Raw genomic sequence first — 20,953 nt, forward strand, 5'->3', positions numbered from 1 at the left:
TAATGAAGGACTTTTCCATTCCAATCCTCTTTTTGGAGCAAAAAAATCTTGACCAGAAGCATCCTCAAGCCATCTGACTTCCATCATTGTCTGAGTGGTCATAGCTTAGCCCCATGTTCACCCCTAAACAAAGAAAACAGGACCAGTGTGATTTACATGGAGTAGCCTACCCACTCTAGCAATTAGCATATCATAATTGGTAAGTGAAAGTAGACTTCTGGCAAGCCACATTTTCTAGGTACAGGGTAATGTGCCCATTAGAAATTCATTCAGCTGCAAGTAGTAGGAAGCATAGGTATTAGCAGGAGAAGTATTCATAGGCCTACGTAATTAGAAATCATGTAGTTCCTTTCCCTCTTTCTGCTTTGCCATCCCTAGCCTATTAGTCTTTACCCTTGACTTTTCCTGTACCTCTGACATAACATTTGCATCACATTTGCATTCAGGGAATTTAGCAAGGATGAAGAAGAAAGGGCAAAGAAGTAATAAGCTTTCTTTTGGAAAGCCTTTGCCTTTCTGTTCAGAAAAGGACTCTGACTCCAGGGACTTGTGTTTACATCTCACTGGTCAGAACCATGCCCCATGCCAGGACTATCTACAAGGTGAGCAGAAAATTGAGCAATTATGCTGCATAGTTTGCTGCAATCAACAAAATTTGAGTTCAGTGACTAGAGAAAAATGGAAGAGATGGATATCTGATATGCAAATAGCAGCATCTGCCAGACACAATAAAAATTAAAAAGTCTGGCACTTTTAAAAATCAAATCCTTTGCAAATTTAAAAATCAGTCTTCTTATAAATCCTTGGATGTAAGAGAAAGTAAGAACTGTAATACTATCTACATCAATCACAATAATAACAATACATAGCAAAGCACAGAGAAATAATCCCCAAATACTCAGAAAAGAAAAAGATTTTGAGCTTTAAATATTTTTAAAATTACATTTTACAAAAAAAAAATCAACTAATTAAAGAAACTAGAAAAAAATAAATGAAAGCAGGAAGTGGGAATTACTTATTAAAAAGTAAAATTAACTAATTATGAAATTAAAAAAAGATTGACAAGCAAATATTAAGACTGTCCCTTGAGAAGATCAATAAGAGACACAAACTGTTGGCAAGTCTAGCCAAAACCGAAAAGGAGAAAATGAAAATATAAAAACAAGGAATGGAATCAAATAACAGATAAAAAGTAAAAAATTTCAACTACAAAACAATATCATTGTGTGGTTTTTACAATAAGTGAGACATTGTTATGATAAATAAGATTATTCTGATCAAATTAATAATTTCTATGCAGATATACATTACCACATTCAGCTCTAGAAGAAATTAAACTATTTGGAAAATAAACCAAATAGAAAAGTAAGAAACATAACAAAGAAGAAAATGTCTCATTTTTTAAAATATTTTTATTTTTTAGTTGTAGTTGGGCACAATACCTTTATTTTATTGATTTATTTTTATGTGGCGCTAAGGATCAAACCCAGGACCTTGCATGTCCTAGGTGAGCACTCTGCCGCTGAGCCCAAACCCCCACCAGAAAATGTCTCAATTCTTAATGGAACTGGGATAGCCATATACTGAAACCTATGAAGGAGAGAAGAAAAGAAGAAAACAAGTGAATCATTCCTAAAAATATAATACAAAATAAAATATGAGACTATTAAATCTGGTTCCAACTTAAATAAATAATTTATCACTACCAGAAAAACATTGAAACAAAAAAGTATATAATATTAGGAAAATCTATGTAGATAACTTATCATATTCACAAAACAAAGATAAAAAAGATATTAGATAGGTGTCAGTAAGGACATCTGATAAAATCCAACATCCATTCTGGGAAAAAATTAGAAACTGAATATGTTACAAATAGAAGGAAACTTCCTGGACATGTAAGCAAATATTTATCAGAAGTTACTATTAAATATAATAAGTAGTGAAATGAAATTATTGCTAGAAACAAGATGAGCATATTTGATTTCACCACAATTATTCAACATTGTTCTGAAAGTTCTATTCAGTACAATTAGAAAAGAAGAATTAAGAGATATACATAGTACACAGCAATATATATCAATACCATGTTTGGCATATGATATGAGAGTCTCCCTGTAAAATCCTATAGAATCAATGAAAATTTTATATATAACAGTTATTGCTCAACAAATATATAATTTTATTACTATCATAACTAGCCAATTAAAAAATGTAAAGGGAAAGGTCCCCATTCATAATGACACAAACAGGAAAACAAAAACTACCCAGGGATAAACTTGAGATATACATGAGACCTAGATTAAGGAAACTGCAAAGCTTTACTAAGAGACATTTTTAAAAATGGAGAAAAACAAGAAATAAGCTATGTTCCCTATAGAAAAATTTTGATTATGTTAGATGATTTTTCTCCCAAATTAATCTATAACATTAATGCAGTCCAAATAAAAAAACTTGTTGGAATTTTACAAAATAATTCTAAATTCATTTAGATGAACCAATTATAGGAGAATATCCAGGAATTTTTTGAAAATTAGGAGGATTGCTTTACAGACATTAATATATATTACAGAGCTGCAATACTTAAAACAGCATAGTACTGACTCAGGATCTGACAGAATATAATAGAAAGTCCAAAAGAGACCCAATTTTAGAATAGTTTAGAAGGTAATACCATAAACGTAGTTTTTCTTCCCCCTGTATTAGTGTTCAATAACTGAGTTAGGGACTATGGTGCACACCTATAATCCCAGTGGTTTGGGAGGCTGAGACAAGAGGATTGAAAGTTCAAGGCCAGCCTCAGCAACTTAGTGAGGCCTCAGAAACTTAGTGATGTTATAGTTTAAGCACCATCCCAGGTTTTATAAAATGACTTCCAGACCACTCACGTACAATCGAATCAAGCCTTTATTGAAGCACACCGCACAGCAACTGACTGGGAGCATAAAGTCTGTTCTGGATCCGCCTTGAACAATTGTAAGGGCCTTCCTTTTAAGCTTGAAAACCACAAAAGGGACATTTGGGGGTTTAGCCAACTCAAGCAAGCCAAGTTACAGAAGCAGGAGATTGCAGTCAGGCGGCAGGAAGCTTAGCCAATCACAATTAGCCCATTCACCCCAGTTACAGAAACAGAGCCCCATTAGATATTTCCATGTTCTTGAGGGTTTCTACAACAAAAGGAAAAACAACTTGCCCCAATCATGACCTTTCTATTTGGCATGGCTATTTTACAAAATGGAGTTACTAAACAAAATGGAGTCACTTTGGCTTGATTATCACAGTGAGACACTGTCTCAAAATTTAAAAAAGGGGGGCAGGGCTAGGGATGTAATTCGATGTTTAAGCACTCCTGGGGGTTCAATCCCCAATACCAAAAAAAAAAAATAGTGTTCAATAATTGGTCCTGGGGTAACTGGATAATTATTAGAAAATCCAGAGACCTTAAATACTGTATACTTCACAACTTATTCCAATATAAATTCTAGATGGACATAATTTTAAATAGCACTTCATAAATTTTTATAATACATTTATTTTTTGTTTGTGAAGAAATCATGAATCCAATTAAAAGGTAAATGTCGGACTGACATAACTGAGAGATAAACATGACAGAGCCAGTATCTTTAACTCATAAAGCAGCTTTTATAGTTTTGTAATGTTTTTAAAATACCTAGCTTTTAATAAAGAAAAATACAAATTACTAATAAAACTGTACGATTAATGTTTAATCTTCATAAATAATAAAAGAAATTCAAATCATTATACAATAATAAGTGACAATTTTTTACCCATCAGATTGACAAAAAGGCAAAAGATTGAAAGTAGGTAATGTTGGAGAGGTTACAGACAAGAACACTTTGGATACTTTGGACAGTTGGAAAATATGCACACATATTCTCTAATTGGGGAATTTTGACCATACAAATCTATTTATATCAAAAAATTTTTCACTTTTAAAAAATATTTAAAATGATGTCCATTACAGCATTATTTATAACAATGAAAAATAGGAGACTAATTGAAAAAAGCATGGTACATCATGAAATAGAATGCTGTGTGACCATTAAAAATGATGTGGTCATAAGAGTATACGTCCAAATGTATTTAAAGTTGCTTTCAAAACAAGAAACTCCTAATTGAAACAATGGTTAATTGAAAGTAGGTACAGAATAGGAATTTATTTTTCTAATTGTGTTTCTTAATTTTTACACTACATTTACAACTTTGCTTTTAAGTTTGCATAAGAAAAATTGATGGTATATTGCTAAAGACCTTGCATTTTGGGCCAAGAGGTTCTTACAGCCTTTAAAATACACACAGGATATTGGCCAACATCAAGGAGCTTACCCCCTGGCTTGTTCTCCTACATTCCTTCCCATTAGGAAGGGTGAGCTCAGCATCTCCCAAATAAGATCTAAACAGGGAAGAAATTAGTCCAGGTTAGAATTCTCAAAATGAAGAATCTCTGCACTCCACAGAGGGTGTGAATGGAAAACATTGCTTAGATAGAGGCTGTTTAATCCATTTTATGGGATAAATTTGAACAATGAGAAACTCAGGGCACATTAGTCTGCTAAGGCTGCCATAATAAAATACCACAGACTGGGTGTCTTAAGCAACAGAAATTATTTTCTCATATTTCTAGAGGCTGGAAGCCCATTGACAGGGTTACTTTCTTCTGGGGCCTCTCTCTTTGTCTTGCATATGTGGCTGCCTTCTCCTATGTCCCCACATGGCCTTTCCTCTGTGGCTTTGTCCTGATCTCTTCTTCTAAGAACACCAGTCTAGAACCTTCCTAGTGACCTCATTGTAACTTAATTACTTCTTTAAAGACCCTACCATTAAATTCTGAGGCTCTGGGGGTTAAGACTTCCACACCTGATTTTGGGAGGTACACAAGTCAGCCCATAACTCAGGGTTATCCTGGCACTGTGGCTATCAAACTGGAGGACAGGTGGCCTGATGGTAGGTTTTATCTAAGAAATAGGGTGCTTACCCTTTGTTTCAGAGATGCTCTCTACAGAAGTATAATTCTTTCTTTAAGGCACAAGATTTGGAGGCTAGAAATAATTGTGAGACTCAGTGAGGATGAAGGATTGCTGTCATTCTGTCTGTGAGGCTGAGTTCTCTCTGACAGGATGGGGTAAGAGGAAGGAAAGTTTAAGAAGCCCCTCTCTGGACTGTGGGGAGTCCCTGAATTTTCTCACTACAAGTCAAAGGAAGATTTCCAAACGAGAACAGAGAAGTAAATCCAATTATGCCCTGCCCAAAGGGACTGATGGTCAGTTAAATTCAAATCCCTTCAGCTTTACAAGTAAATAAATAGATTTCAGCTTCTCTATGATGACAAAAATGGGTTGAGAGTTAACAGCCTTCTCTTTCCCTGCAAATCTGGACCCATCAGCTACATGAGATTTTTAAAGCTTTACAATCCTAGACATGTCTCTGTTAATGCAAAAAAAAGCTTTGTAAGCAGAAAACATTACCCTTAATTGCACACTACTTTAAATTCCTCCGTTATTCTTGAAAACAAAATTATTGACAATCTGAGGCTATCTCTAGAACAGAAAGCACTCACTCTTTTCTTCCCCACAAATCAATAAACGATCCTCATCTCATTCAAATTTTCTTCCTGAATATGGACACACACACAATCGAGTCAGCAGAGTTAGAGTTCTTTAAACAAAAGAGAGATGAGTATCTAAGAATTTGATTTCCCAAAAGCCTGGAGAAATGAGGCGGGGGGGAGAATGAATACATGTGCAAATATAAGTATACACAACACTCACAAACTGGGAAATCCTCCAACAGGATGGATTTGAATGATTCAGTGCTATCCCAGGCCTGTGGTTATCAAGGAGAGCAATTTGCTCAAGAGGGAAAAGGAGCCACTACTCAAAAGTAAGGTGATACTAATTCTATCCACATTCCCAGACAAATATTAATCTTTCTGTATCTTCCTATAATTACAGTCACACTTTCACTCACTGACAAGAAATCCTCTTGGTTTTAAGAAGCAGCTCTCCTTCCGCTGGGCCTTTGAAGAAGATAAAGGATCACAATCCTAAAATTGCCACTAGGGGGCGCAAGCGATACATTCCTGCCTCTCCTGGTTTACCCCGACCAGATCTGCTATCTTTATTGAACTGAATTTTGTCCACCGGCTAAAGGTGGACCTAAAGTCCAGCCAAAGAAGAAGAAGCAATAAGGGAAAAAGAAAATGAGTATGTTGGTGAGTTGCTGGAAGGCCAGAATCGAAGGCTCCTGATTCAGCACTCAGGAGGACTGCTTGCTGATTCCCAGTCTGATATCGCCCCGCATATGTTGTCTACTCTCTAGCAAAACCCAACATCTCATCACTCCCTCGCATACACTTCTGTGTCCTGGCTTGGTTGTCCCCTGCAAATGTCATACCCTTCTGCTCTCCACCTGCTTGTTCTTTGTTTGCACTCCCCAGGCCATCTAAACATCATCTCCAGAAGCCTGCCCTGTTCCTGCAGTCCAGGTGAGTTTGCTTTCCAGAAGCTGCCCTAAGTTCCTGAGTGACCTCCCACCTCATCATTAACCCCCATGCTATTGAGATTTGAGGGACTTTTGTGTTTGTCGGAAAGGACCTTGTTGACCCTATCTGCGTAGATAGGACATCCAGCTTACTTTGGAGTGCGGATCCACTTTCTTTATGCCAGTTGTCAGGTTTGAACTATCTAACAATGTTAGAGGTTTAGTCTTGAGTTTCCCATTGTCTGTGGCAGAAGAAGCACTCTGCTCCACTTACCCTCCTGGTCTTCACATTATTTTCCACCTAGAAAACTGCTTTAATAAGTGAATTGACCAAATCCAAACAAAACCAAAAGATGGTCTTTGATTTTACGATGAACCATATAACCTGAAATTGCCAGATGTGACCAGTAGATGGTGACCTTGAACCAGTGAAGTAAAATGTTGCTTTTTTTCCCCCAGAGTGAAAATCATGAGCCAAAGAAGCAAAAGGAAGATAAATAGAAAAAAAAGGGTAGGGGGGATGGGGACGGAGGGGGGGTGAGGGGATGGGTACAAAACATAATTTCTTATTGTTTACAGAGTATGAAATTCAAATTTTTAAATAAAAATAATAAACTGTCCCTACTGGGACCCAAAACAATGGGGCCTGGAGGGCTTGCCAAGTCTCATTTTCTGTAAGTTACAGAAAATGCTTTTTTCTCCCTGCTGTTCAGCAATCCGTTCCCAGCTTAAATACCCCTATTTTTAAACAACTATAGTAAGCCCTTGAGAAATAAAAACTGTGATTTAATAAATAGCCAATTCACAAACCAGAATATTTCATGCAAATATTTGACTATTCAATTATTTTCTTAAAAAAGTTTCTGGAATGCCCATCCCTTTGTATTCTTTGTTAAGTGAAAAGTAAGCATTGCTTTGGTACATCAAGAAGCCTTGGTGAAGCTTGCCCTTGTGAAGATGAACTCTTTAAAGTGAAGCTGATCAACAAGCTGAACAAAGAGAGGTCCATCTTGGGGTGGCAGATAAGGTGTCCTGGCACGCTTGAGTACAAAGACAGTGCCTGATCTTTCTGGGAGGGCTTCCTTATGAACTGACTGAAGGGGACATCATTTGTGTGTTCTCACAATATGTGGGATTGCTAAATTAATCTTGTGCTAGACAAGAAGACTAGGAAATCCAAAGGGCTCTGTTTCCTCTGCTATGCTTGATCCCATTAAAATTGTCAAATGCACAGTTCTGTCATTTGAAAATTTTAATGGGATCAAGATAAAAGGAAGAACTATTCGTGTGGATCACGTGTCTAACTATGAGGCTCCTAAGAACTCAGAAAAAGTGGATGATGTGACCAAAGAACTCCAGGAGAAGGGCTGTGGGACTAAAACTCCCTCATTGAGTTCATGTAAGGGTTCTAAAGATGACAAACACACAAAAAAGCAGGGGGGGGGAAGGAGAAAGACAAAGAGAAGACTGTCAGGAGGTAAAGGCAGAGCAGCCATCCTCTTCATTGCTTGGAAACAAGACAATAAAAGAAAAGAATGACTCTGCTCCTAAGAAGCACAGCAGCAAGAACTCAGAGAAGGTTCATAAGTTCAAATCCAGAGGGACAGAAGCACCACCCTTGCTCCCTGAGGTCAGGATTTCCTGCTGTGGTAGGGCAGAGGGCGCAGAGAGGGTTCCCAAGGAGAAATCTAAAAATGAGCACAAGCCCTCAAGCAGAAAGAAGGCAGGAGAAGACAGAATAGGGATGGAGACAGAGGGCGACGCTCAGACACACATTCTAGCTGGCCCAGTGGGCATTTTGAAGGATGGTGTCACAGAAGTAGAAGTAGGAGCCAAGATAAATCCGGTACACAAAAAAGCCCCACTGCTCCTGGGAGCAGGAGACTTCCAACACTTGCAACTGTAGGCAGCACTGAAGCCTGTTTCAGCTGCTTGGTTTATTTGAAAACGAACTGTTTATCAAATTCAGTTTTGCTGTTAATATTTCCATATATAAAATCTCTGTGACTGATTCTTATAATCCCTTGCATAGTAGATTTGTTGAGAAGGTTGTAATTTCAACAGCCAGATATCCTGGAATTTTTGGTGCAGTCGTTGTCTCTGGGAATATACTTGGTACTTAATCAGAGTATGTGTCCTAAATTTTGGTTCATAAATATGGCCTGCCGCAGTCTGGCTGGGCACAATTCAGGAGCCACTTGTCAAAAGAAACTAACTTTATTTTTAGAACCACACACGATAAACAAAACAGCTCCTCTGGAAAAAACCCTCAGAGCCCAACTGCCACCACCGGCTTCCCACAAGCCACACACCCCAACAACCTCTTCCTCCCACAATCCTCCTGCTCTTGAGGCCGATTGGCTGGGTCGCATGGGCGGAGCCAAAAAAGTCCCCCAATGAGCAGCTCCGTGGTCTGAAAGGGCAGGGAAACAGCCCAATGAGCATCACCGCAGAGGAGCCAATCAGCTAGATGTTGCTGGGGCCGCTGTGAGCCAATCATCAGCTGGCAGTCTGAAAGTTTGCTGGGGCCCCTTCAGCTCATCAGCTGGCAGTCTGAAAGTTTGCTGGGGCCCCTTCGGCTGTGGCTCTCAACAATGGCCCTTGAACCCACAGACCCCAATTTAAGGTGAAATTGCCAGAAAGGAAAAATACCAGATAATTCTAGAATTGTATTGCTTGTGGTAAGTATTTAGAACCCAGGATTGTAGGAGCTTTGCAGTTGGCAGGTGGAGCTATATAGAAGTGTGGCTTCTTAGGAATTGGTAGGAGTCCTAAAATTAGCCACTTCCCTCCCTAGCTCTCCCTTGAAAAACAGTTTTTAAATATCTTACTTATTTATTTTTGGTGGTAGATATATCTCTTTCTGCATATATCCCTTACCATTTGTTTATTCATATTGAGATGAAATTCACATAACATAAAATATGAACTATTTTACACACACACACATGTTGAGAGCCACAGCCGAAGGGGCCCCAGCAAACTTTCAGACTGCCAGCTGATGAGCTGAAGGGGCCCCAGCAAACTTTCAGACTGCCAGCTGATGATTGGCTCACAGCTGGCCCCAGCAACATCTAGCTGATTGGCTCCTCTGCGGTGATGCTCATTGGGCTGTTTCCCTGCCCTTTCAGACCACGGAGCTGCTCATTGGGGGACTTTTTTGGCTCCGCCCATGCGACCCAGCCAATCGGCCTCAAGAGCAGGAGGATTGTGGGAGGAAGAGGTTGTTGGGGTGTGTGGCTTGTGGGAAGCTGGTGGTGGCAGTTGGGCTCTGAGGGTTTTTTCCTGAGGAGCTGTTTTGTTTATCGTGTGTGGTTCTAAAAATAAAGTTAGTTTCTTTTGACAAGTGGCTCCTGAATTGTGCCCAGCCAGACTGCGGCATTTGGTGGCTCGCACGGGGAGCGACTGAGGGTAAGTAAACCGCTCGCCCCTGAGGGCAGGGTGAGAGGATGGGGAGCCATTTTAAGATTCCTCTTTTGTTTTGCTTCATTTTTGTTTTAAGTTGCCTGTCCCTGGAGATGAGTGAGACGGAAGAAAAACCGCTCACTTCTGAGGAAAAACTATTTACGTCTGAGGAACAGATAGGGAGAAAGGACGGATGCACATGTAAGGAGGATAGAAAGGCTATAATGAATTTTTGTTGTTCCATTTTTATTTCATTCTGTCTCGGTTTTGTTTGGCGTCATCTTGTTGGGTTGTATTATAGTAGAAATACGGGATCAGAAACTAGTAAAAAACAAACTGAAAGAGTGTTAAGTAAATTGTTAGAGGAAGAAGGCATCCCAGTAAAATTAAGAGCAGTCAGGGCATACGTTGATACAATGCAAAAATGTAGCCCATGGCTTTTTAAGGAGGAGTTATTAAATATATCACAATGGAACCATCATGGTGAAGATTTAAAAAGAATAGAAAAGAACAGCCCAGGAACTCTGCCAGCTGGCACATTGGCATTGTGGGCATTGGTATCTGGTTTTCTTAGTCCAAAACCTTCAATTCAGACAAAGGTAGAGGAAGGAGAAGACATATTGATTCAAGTAAATGAGGAGGTCTCTCAAGTTAGTCAGAAAGAGGAAAAGATTCAAGTAAAAGAGAAGGTCTTTCGAGCTAATCAGACAGAGAAAGAAAGTTTAGAGCAGAAAAAGCCATCAGGGGGAAAGTTACAAAAGGAGACTGCTACTAAAACCTTTCTATCACCAGAGGGCTTAAGTGTCCAACCAACAGCACCACCTCTACAGGATACTGCTACTAACACCTTTCTATCACCAGAGGACGTAAGTGTCCAACTGACAAGGCCACCTTCATATGCTGAGAGGTCCCCAACCCCCGCAGTGGATAGTTCAGATCCTGAGACAGGATCTCAAGTATTAACATGCCCTGTATTTGAGGTAGGAGGGCAGCGAATTTACCAGACTTTAAATTTCAAAACAGTGAAGCAGCTAAAAGAGGCTGTAACAACCTATGGTCCTCAAGCACCCTTCACTGTAAGCTTGGTCGAATCCATTACCAACTTGAACATGACGCCAGCATTGGGCTAATATGTGTAAAGCTGTGCTAAATGGAGGACAATACCTGTTATGGAAGGTTGCCAATGAGGAATTTTGCAAGGAGACGGCTAGGCGAAATGCAGCAGCTGGTTATCCTAAGAGAAATCTAGATATGTTGTTAGGAAAGGGACCTTATGAGGATCAGCAGCAACAAATTGCATATGATCCTGGTGTATATTTACAAATTGCTGTAGATGCAGTTAAGGCATGGAAGACTTTACAAGGACATGGAGGTTTACAAGGTCAATTATCTAAGATAATACAAGGAACTAATGAATCTTATGCTGAATTTGTAGATAGGCTTATTCAAACAGCTACCAGAGTTTTGGGGAATACAGAACAAGCAATGCCATTAATAAAACAACTGGCTTATGACCAAGCGAATCGTTGGTGCAGAGATATCATTAGACCATGGAAACATGAAGATTTAAACACATATATTAAATTATGTAGAGACATTAATGAACAAGAGCAAGTCATGGCAGCTGCAGTAAAACAGGCTTTAGATGCCAGAGACATTAATGAACAAGGGAAAATTGTGGCAGCTGCAGTAAAACAGGCTTTAGATGCCAGAGACATTAATGAACAAGGGAAAATTGTGGCAGCTGCAGTAAAACAGGCTTTAGATTCCAGGCCAAGAACATGCTACAATTGTGAACAAACAGGACATTTTAAAAGGAATTGCCCCATAAGAGGAGGGTTTAACAAAACTAGGTATCAAAGGAGTAGAATACCGGGTATTTGCCCACGATGCCGTAGAGGGAGACATTGGGCTAATGAATGCCATTCTCAAACCACCATAGAGGGTACTCCATTATCAAAAAATGAACAAGGACCAAGTGTTTATCCATGATATCGTGGAGAAAGGCATTGGGCTCCATTGCCAAAAAATGGACAGGGGGGCCCAATGCTCCGGGACCCAAAACCACAAATATACGGAGCACTGGAGGAACCCAGCAACCCCATCAGGGTAGTGCCCAGGACACATTGTCCATCAGATCCCTCATCAGACAAACCAGAGGGAGCGCAGGATTGGACATCTGCGCCTCCGCCAGATCAGTACTAACTCCGGAGATGGGAGTTCAAATCATTCCCACAGGGGTGAAAGGACCTCTTCCCAAAGGAACAGTAGGCTTATTATTGGGACGTAGCTCTTCTACTCTAAAAGGACTTATGATAAGTCCTGGGGTAATTGATCCCGATTATGAAGGTGAAATAAAAATTATAACCAGTTCTCCAAATGGTATATCAGTAATTTCACCAGGAGATAGAATAGCACAGTTACTAATAATACCAAGCCTACATGATAAATTTTCCAGTCGTGCTATAGAAAGAGGTTCCAAGGGATTAGGCTCCACAGGTGTAGATTGGGCTATGCTGTCTTTAAATTTAGATTCTCGCCCCATGCTAAAACTAAATATTCAAGGACATGAATTTAATGGGCTACTGGATACAGGTGCAGACCTTAGCATCATCTCTCGTCAAGAATGGCCAAAACATTGGCCATTACAACAAGCCACTCAAACGCTTCGAGGCCTAGGAGTGGCGACTAATCCCCATAGAAGTGCAATGGTATTAGACTGGAAGGATCCTGAAGGATGTGAAGGAACTATACAGCCATATGTATTGGATCATCTTCCTATAAATTTATGGGGACGAGATGTCCTAAATCAATTAGGTTTGACATTAACAAATAACATCAACCAAAGTGCACCCACTATTATGACTAGACAAGGTTTTAGGAAAGGAAAAAGATTAGGAAAACAAGAACAAGGTATAGCAGCACCAATACAAATAGATCAAGGAACAGACAGACATGGGTTGGATTTTCAGAAAGGGCCACTGAGACAATAAAAATTACTTGGAAATCAGAAAGACCAGTATGGGTTCCTCAGTGGCCCCTGACTAAAGAAAAGATACTAGCAGCCCATGATCTGGTCAAACAACAATTAGCAGAAGGACATATACAACCTTCTGTATCTCCCCATAATACTCCCATTTTTGTCATCAAAAAGAAATCTGGTAAATGGAGATTGTTGCAAGATTTAAGAGCCATTAATAATGAGATGGTTATTATGGGACCTGCTCAATCAGGGATTCCTCAATTGTCTGCTTTGCCAAAAACTTGGTATGTTTTAGTTATAGATATTAAAGATTGTTTTTTTTCAATTCCAATTCATCCTAAGGATAGTACACGTTTTGCATTTACTATCCCTGCACTGAATCATGAAGGTCCTGATCAGAGATATGAATGGAAAGTACTCCCTCAAGGGATGGCTAACAGCCCAACTATGTGTCAAATTTATGTTAACAAAGCAATCCAGCCACTTAGAAATCAAAATCCTGAACTACAAATATTTCACTATATGGATGATGTATTATTAGCACGCAAAGCTAAAAACACATTGCTAGACTGTTATGTCACACTTACAAACTTATTAAAAAATTATAATCTAGAGATAGCAATAGATAAAGTACAATTAAATTTTCCAATTAATTATTTAGGAGTTCTATTATCCTCAACCATGGTCCGTCCACCAAAAATTCAAATACGAGTAGATCAACTCAAATCACTTAATGACTTTCAAAAGTTATTAGGAGACATAAATTGGATAAGGCCTTATCTAGGTATACCAACAGGAGAGTTGGGACCTTTATTTGATATCCTAAAAGGTCCATCAGATCCAAATTCACCCCGAATGTTAACGCCTGAAGCAAGAAAGGCATTAAAAATCATTGAAACATATATGGAAAATATGCATTTGGATAGAATTGATATAAGTTTGCCTTTATTATTTATTGTACTACCAACAAAAAATATTCCTACAGGAGTATTTTGGCAAGAAGGCCCATTATTATGGATACATTTATCTTATTCTCCTAACACTATTCTTACTAGGTATCCTGAGGCTGTAGGACAATTAATACTCAAAGGAATAAAAGCAGCAAAGGGAGTGTTTGGAATTTCTCCCAATAAAATTATTACTCCATATACTATGAATCAAATTGATGAGTTAGCTAATGAGTTAAATACTTGGGCAATAATCATGTGCAAATCTAATGTTTCATTTGATAACCACTTACCATCTAATCCTTTATTGTCTTTTTGGTCATCGCATCCTGTAATTTTTCCAAAAATGACAAGAAAAACACCTATCGGGAATGCTCCAAATATATTCACTGATGGATCAAATAATGGTACAGCAGCAATAGTTACACCTGATCAAACTTTTACATTTTTAGTACCCAAACAATCAGCTCAAAAGGTAGAGCTTAAGGCAGTATTACAGGCTTTTGTGATGTTTAAAAATTCTGTATTTAATTTATTTTCCGATAGTCATTATATAGTTAATGCTATAGTATCCCTTGAAGATGCTGGTAGGATTTCCCCTTCCTCTACTATTTTCTTTTTCCTTTCCACTATAGAAAGTCTAATCTGGGACAGAAAAGATCCATTCTTTATAGGACATATCAGGGCACATACAGGATTGCCTGGAGCCCTTAGTTTGGGCAATGATTTAGCAGATAAAACTACACATGACATACATATTTTCTCTACACTAGAAGAAGCTATAAATTTTCATAAAAAGTTCCATGTCAATGCTAATACTTTACAAAAGCGTTTTAAAATAACTAAGGAACAAGCTAGACAAATAATAAAACAATGTCAAAATTGTGTGACCTTTTTACCACAAGTTAATCTTGGAGTCAATCCTAGAGGATTGATACCTAACCATATTTGGCAGATGGACGTCACACACTTGCCAGAATTTGGAAAATTAAAATATTTGCATGTTACAGTTGATACTTCTTCTGGATTTTTGATGGGCTCCCTTCATGCCGGAGAAAAAACTAAAGATGTTATAGCTCATTGCTTACAAAATTTTGCCACTGTGGGCGTTCCAAAACAGTTAAAAACAGATAATGCCCCTGGTTATACTTCTACCTCTTTTAAACAATTTTGCTCATCATTTGGCATTACTCATATAACAGGAATCCCATACAATCCACAGGGACAAGGCATAGTTGAAAGAGCTCATCAAACTATTAAAATGTACTTATTAAAGCAAAAAGAAGGAATTGGGAAGGGGTATATATTCCCCAAAGATAAACTTAAAATAACCCTTTTTACTCTAAACTTTTTAAATTTGGATTCATCAGGGCTTAGTGCTGCGGAAAGGCATATGTGTCCAAAAAATGTATATAAGCCCAAGGTACTTTGGAAGGATATTCTAACAGGACAATGGAAAGGTCCTGACCCAGTAATTGTCTGGAGTCGGGGGTCTGTTTGTGTGTTTCCACAGGGAGAACAGCAGCCGATTTGGATTCCAGAGAGATTAACTAAGGTCCTGACCCAGTCATTGCCTGGAATCGGGGGTCTGTTTATGTGTTCCACAGGGAGAACAGCAGCTGATTTGGATTGATCATTCAGCCAAAATTTGGGGGCCAACAGAGGTGAGGCAAAGAACCTCACCCCCCCGCTGGTTCGAAGACCTCTACACAGGTGTGGCTGTATACTGGACTGGTAGTCAATGATGGGTAAGATCCAATTACTATGGTACCAACCTAAGACAGGAGGCTGACGCCTTGAGGTCAGCTCATCCGATAACGGGTAAGGACCATATGTACTATTGGACAACCTAAGGCAGACACGGTCCCTAAGCCACATGCTTGTTGTTTAAACAGAGAGGGGGAGATGTTGAGAGCCACAGCCGAAGGGGCCCCAGAAAACTTTCAGACTGCCAGCTGATGAGCTGAAGGGGCCCCAGCAAACTTTCAGACTGCCAGCTGATGATTGGCTCACAGCGGCCCCAGCAACATCTAGCTGATTGGCTCCTCTGCGGTGATGCTCATTGGGCTGTTTCCCTGCCCTTTCAGACCACGGAGCTGCTCATTGGGGGACTTTTTGGCTCCGCCCATGCGACCCAGCCAATCGGCCTCAAGAGCAGGAGGATTGTGGGAGGAAGAGGTTGTTGGGGTGTGTGGCTTGTGGGAAGCCGGTGGTGGCAGTTGGGCTCTGAGGGTTTTTTCCTGAGGAGCTGTTTTGTTTATCTTGTGTGGTTCTAAAAATAAAGTTAGTTTCTTTTGACAAGTGGCTCCTGAATTGTGCCCAGCCAGACTGCGGCACACACACACACACACACATACACAAAAAAAAAAAAAAGAAAAAAGAAAAGAAAGAAAGAAAGAAAGAAAAAAGAATAAAGAAAGCTTGTCTGGGCTGGGGTTGTGGCTCAAGCGGTAGCGCGCTCGCCTGGCATGCATGTGGCCGGGGTTCGATCCTCAGCACCACATACAAAAACAAAGATGATGTGTCTGCCGATAACTAAAAAATAAATATTAAAATTCTTTCTCTCTCCCCCCCCGCCTTCACTCTCCTTTAAAAAAAAAAAAAAAGAAAAAGAAACCTTGTCTGGTATCACTAAATATCAAAATTATAACTCCCCTTTTTTATACCAAACCACTAGGTAAACTTCTGATTATAACATGGCTTCCTCTATAGCTTTCCTAGAGAAAGGATGAAAATAGCTAATGTTTATTATTCACAGTCCAATAAAGATTGTGCTAAATGTTTCACTTCATTCAACTCCCAAATACCCTAAGCCTGTTTCCTCTTCTACAAAAATGATTTTAATAAAAAAGGCTTGTAGTAGAATGATTTGCTCAAGATTATAGTTACAAGCTGTTCAACTCAGGCTAATTCCAGAGCTCAACTCACATTCTCAGCATCCAATGTGAAATACTCTTGCCTCCTTCCCCACTTCTCCTACCACATTATCACCATCTAAGGGATGACAAAATACACATTTTTTTTTTTTTATTCACTACCGTATCCCCAGAACCTAGAAAAGTGTCTGGCACATAGTAGTTACTCAGTAAATTATCTGTTGAATATTTACTTGTGGCTCTGTCAACTTGGATAATGACAGTCAGAATCTGCCCTTGAAAGAGATATCCAGTTTGAGTTGCTGACACCTGAGATTTCTAACCAAGCACAGTACGAAGCATTCACAGGACCACTGTGATCTCACAAAGAACAAGGAATGTATGGGAGATAGGTGACCTGCCTGGACTCCTGATCACTGACTGTGTCTTTCCTGTTAGATGTTTCTATGGCTACAAGAATGAACACCAACTATGGGTGCTAACCATTATTAAACAGTCTACATACATTGTGTCTAAGACCATTAACATCTCTACATTGTATTACAAAGTGTTTAAAAGAGGCTTGGTGTGTGTAAGTAATTTGCTAATAGATGGCAGAGCTGAAGATTTAATTGTGTGTGTAGCTAGTCTGGGGTCCAAAGGCAAAGTTATAAAGGGAAGTTTTGTGATTCATTTGATTGGAAATCAGATATAACCAGGCATCTTACAGAACTGAGACCAAGGACATATGTGGAAAGTAGAGATGACTAGGGATCCATATGCCTCCCCAGCTAATGGAGCTTTGACCAGAATCCTGTAGCATCTGGATGCTCCCACATATTTATTCATTGAACAAATACTTCCTAAGTTTCTGCCACCCTCTTTCCTAGGTGTTAGGTACACAGCTGTGAACAAAGCAGACAATAATCCCTGTCCCCATTGAGCTTATGTTTTATCCAGGGAGATCATAAACATAATAAGTAAATTTTCAGTATATTGGAAGGGGATGTACTGTGGGAAGAACTGGGACAGGTAATAGAGAGGGACAGGGTACTGAAATTTAAAGGAGGTTAGTTGGAGTATAGTTCTATTTTGTTTTCTGCTGTGCTGGGGATGGAACCCATGGCCCTGAGTATGCTCTCGGCAAGTTCTCTTCCACTGACCTACACCTTCCCGTCATTTAATGGAAGTACCTTCCAAGAGGAAAAAACAGTCAATATAAACACCCTAAGACATAATGTATTTGCCTTCAGGAACAGTACAGAGTCCAGTGTGGCTGAAGCAAAGATTGGGACAGGGAGATAGCCTAAGAGCAAGATAGCAGGAGTTAGAGAGGTACTGAGGACAGAAACCCTAAGGGCGTAGGACTCTGTTAAAAGCTTCCCTTTCACTCATGGAGAGAAGGAAGAAAGAAAACCTTGAGGCAATCAAGCCTCTTGAGGAGGGGGAAACTAAGATTTTTGTTGTCTGTTATCAAGAAGAATTAGGGTTTAAAATAGAGATTTCTGAGTTACAGAGAGTAAAAGCAATATTTTGAAGTGTTGAATTTGAAGTTTGTGAAATTCTATTACATAAAGTTGTATTTTACTTTATTTTGCAAAATGCTTAGGAGAGAAGTGAAAACTTTCCCCCTGAAAAACCCATGCATGGCTTTGACAGGCACTTTTAATAATTACAGCATTCATCAAATTGCTTTTTGACGTCGTTGCGGTTTAGAAGTTCTTGGTTTCATTTTGTTTGCAATTTCATAAATTTAACACCACTTTGGAAGGTTGACACAAACACTTAATAAAAATCATTTTTTCTTTTCCTCATCTACTTTTGTAAAGTTCCACAGTTTGAAATACACACCAAACAAGTAAAATGTATATTTGAGTTATTTTGTAACAAACTAACACAGATATGTATCATGAGAAAAATATTCTTATGTGGCTGCCTATCTACCACTGGGTTGGAATGGAACCACCATTTGACCCAGTTACCCCACTCTCTGGCATATACCCAAAGAACTTAAAATCAGTATACTCACATCAATGTTTGTAGGAGTTCAACTCAGGTTACCTAAATGCCCTTCAACAGATGAATGAATGAAGAAAATGTGATACCTATACACAATGGAATATAACTCAGCCTTAAAAAAATAAAATTATGGCATTTGCTGGCAAATGGATGGAACTGGAGACTATCTTGCTAAATAAGCCAATCCCCAAAACCAAAGGTCCAATGTTCTCTCTGATATGTGGATGCTAATTCATAGTAAACGAGGTATGGGGTGGGGGGTGGACAGGAGGAATAGAAGTTCACTGGATTAGATAAAGAGGAATGAAGGGATGGGGGTAACAGGAAAGACAGTAGAATGAACTGGACATAACTTACCTATGTTCATATATGCATACACACCCAACCAGTGTGACTCCATATAATGTACAACCACAAAAATGGGAAATTATACTCCATGTATGTATAATATGTCAAAATACATTCTACTGTCATGTATAACTGAAAAGAATAAAAATATTTTTTAAAAACCCTCCTTCAAACAGGTTTAATATAAAGAAGAATTAATGTCCCAATTATCTGAAATATTCAAAGTAGGGTAAATGAACTAGTAGCTCAGCAACATTACCAATAACCTAATTTTTTTCCATATTTCTGAACTGCCTATCTCAGTGCCAGTCTCACTAAAGGATGATTGTTCACGTTCCTAAAACTGCCCCCCAAATTTCTTCCTAACTAGTATCAAGGGAAAAGAGAACATATTTGCTCTAGCATTTTGACAAAAAATACTAACATTCACTCTAATTGTAACAGCTCAGGCTGTGAAGCTACTCCAGATTCAAATGCTGTTACCAGGGACTGGCTTAGATACCGCCATAGGTGCCAATCCCACATCCAGGTTGGACTGATCCTCCTTAGAATCAACCCAGGCAGAAAACAGAACCACAGGTAATGAGAAAAGAGAAATTACGCTGCAAAGGTATAAAATCTAACAAAGAAAAGAAAAACAGATGTATTCTCCCTTTGGTTAGGTTTTTGGCACCAGACTATACCTATTTTGTTTCAAGAATGTTCAAAGTACTGCTGTTTAAAATAGCAAAACAAACAAACAAACAAAAAAATGGAAGTAACTTCAGTGTTCAACAATAAGAAGTCAGTTCAATAATTCATTGTATACACATATAATAAAATATTATATCAACAGTTTTCAACCTGAGATCAAAAGTATCCCTTTTTAAAAAGATTTAAAATTTATTGAGGATCCCAAAGAGTCTTTGTTAATGTGGTTTATAGCTATCATTACCATTTAAGAAGTCAAACATAGGAAGATTTTAAAATATTTATTAATTTGTCTAAAAATATTAAATCATTACATGCTAAGATAAATATGATTTTTTTAAAAATCGTATTTTTAAAAAAATAGTGACAAGAATGGCATTGTTTCATTTTTGGAAATCTTATGACATAGTTTAACAGAAGCGGCTGGATTCTCAGATCTGTTTCTGCATTTAATCTATTTTGACATGCTGTTCTGGCAAATTGAACTTGACACAAGTATACAGTTGGAAAACAGAGGAATTTTACTAGCTTTTTCAGATAATGGTAGACAGTTTTGAAATTATACCAAAACTGAATAAGTTATAGTTTAAGATAGTTGTAGTTTAAGATACCTGAGATCCAACAGATCTTTTATCCATGCATGATTATGTAACACCATGAATTAATCATCCAGAAAATACTGATTCATTGAGTTATGCAAATCTTCTAAACATATATAAAATCTTTAATATCAAGAGTCATATTTTAAAATTATTATCTATCTCATTAGATAAATCTTTAAGTTAAGGCAAGAGGCAAGTTTTTGGTAAAGGATACAAGTTTTCCAAAATTATAAATTTTACTAGAAATTTTAAATATTATCACTGGTGAAGTGAGAAGCTGACATCATTTAATCTTGAGAAATTGTTGCTGAATAACCAAGTTTTCTGTCGGTCTTTTTTTTTTTTTTTTTTTTGGTGAAAATCATATTCCATGAAACAAAGTAGCCAATTCAATTCACAACTCAAATAATCAAACAAAATCAAATTTCTAGAGATGATCATCACACTTTGGCATGCAGCAAGAATGTTTTATGTGTACTTGACATTTGATCATATAGAACGCAAATGCATGGAAATGTACAAGAAATATCTAGAAAACTATGTATGACATATTTAATAGGTGTTCCCTTCTGGCACTGGGATGTGATAAAATGACAACACAGG

General features: G+C 38.4%; 1 protein-coding gene across 1 annotated transcript; it reads left to right on the plus strand.

Moving 5' to 3' along the window:
* Positions 1-460: 460 nt before the first annotated feature.
* LOC143398253 (RNA-binding motif protein, X-linked 2) lies at positions 461-8,508 on the plus strand. The gene is given in 7 exon segments (XM_076855279.1): positions 461-602; positions 7,399-7,494; positions 7,497-7,644; positions 7,646-7,703; positions 7,705-7,970; positions 7,972-8,213; positions 8,216-8,508. Coding segments are annotated over 7 exon segments (1,245 nt in total).
* The last annotated feature ends 12,445 nt before the right edge of the window (positions 8,509-20,953 follow it).

Source organism: Callospermophilus lateralis, chromosome 4, assembly GCF_048772815.1.
Source record: "Callospermophilus lateralis isolate mCalLat2 chromosome 4, mCalLat2.hap1, whole genome shotgun sequence".
Lineage (NCBI taxonomy): Eukaryota > Metazoa > Chordata > Mammalia > Rodentia > Sciuridae > Callospermophilus > Callospermophilus lateralis.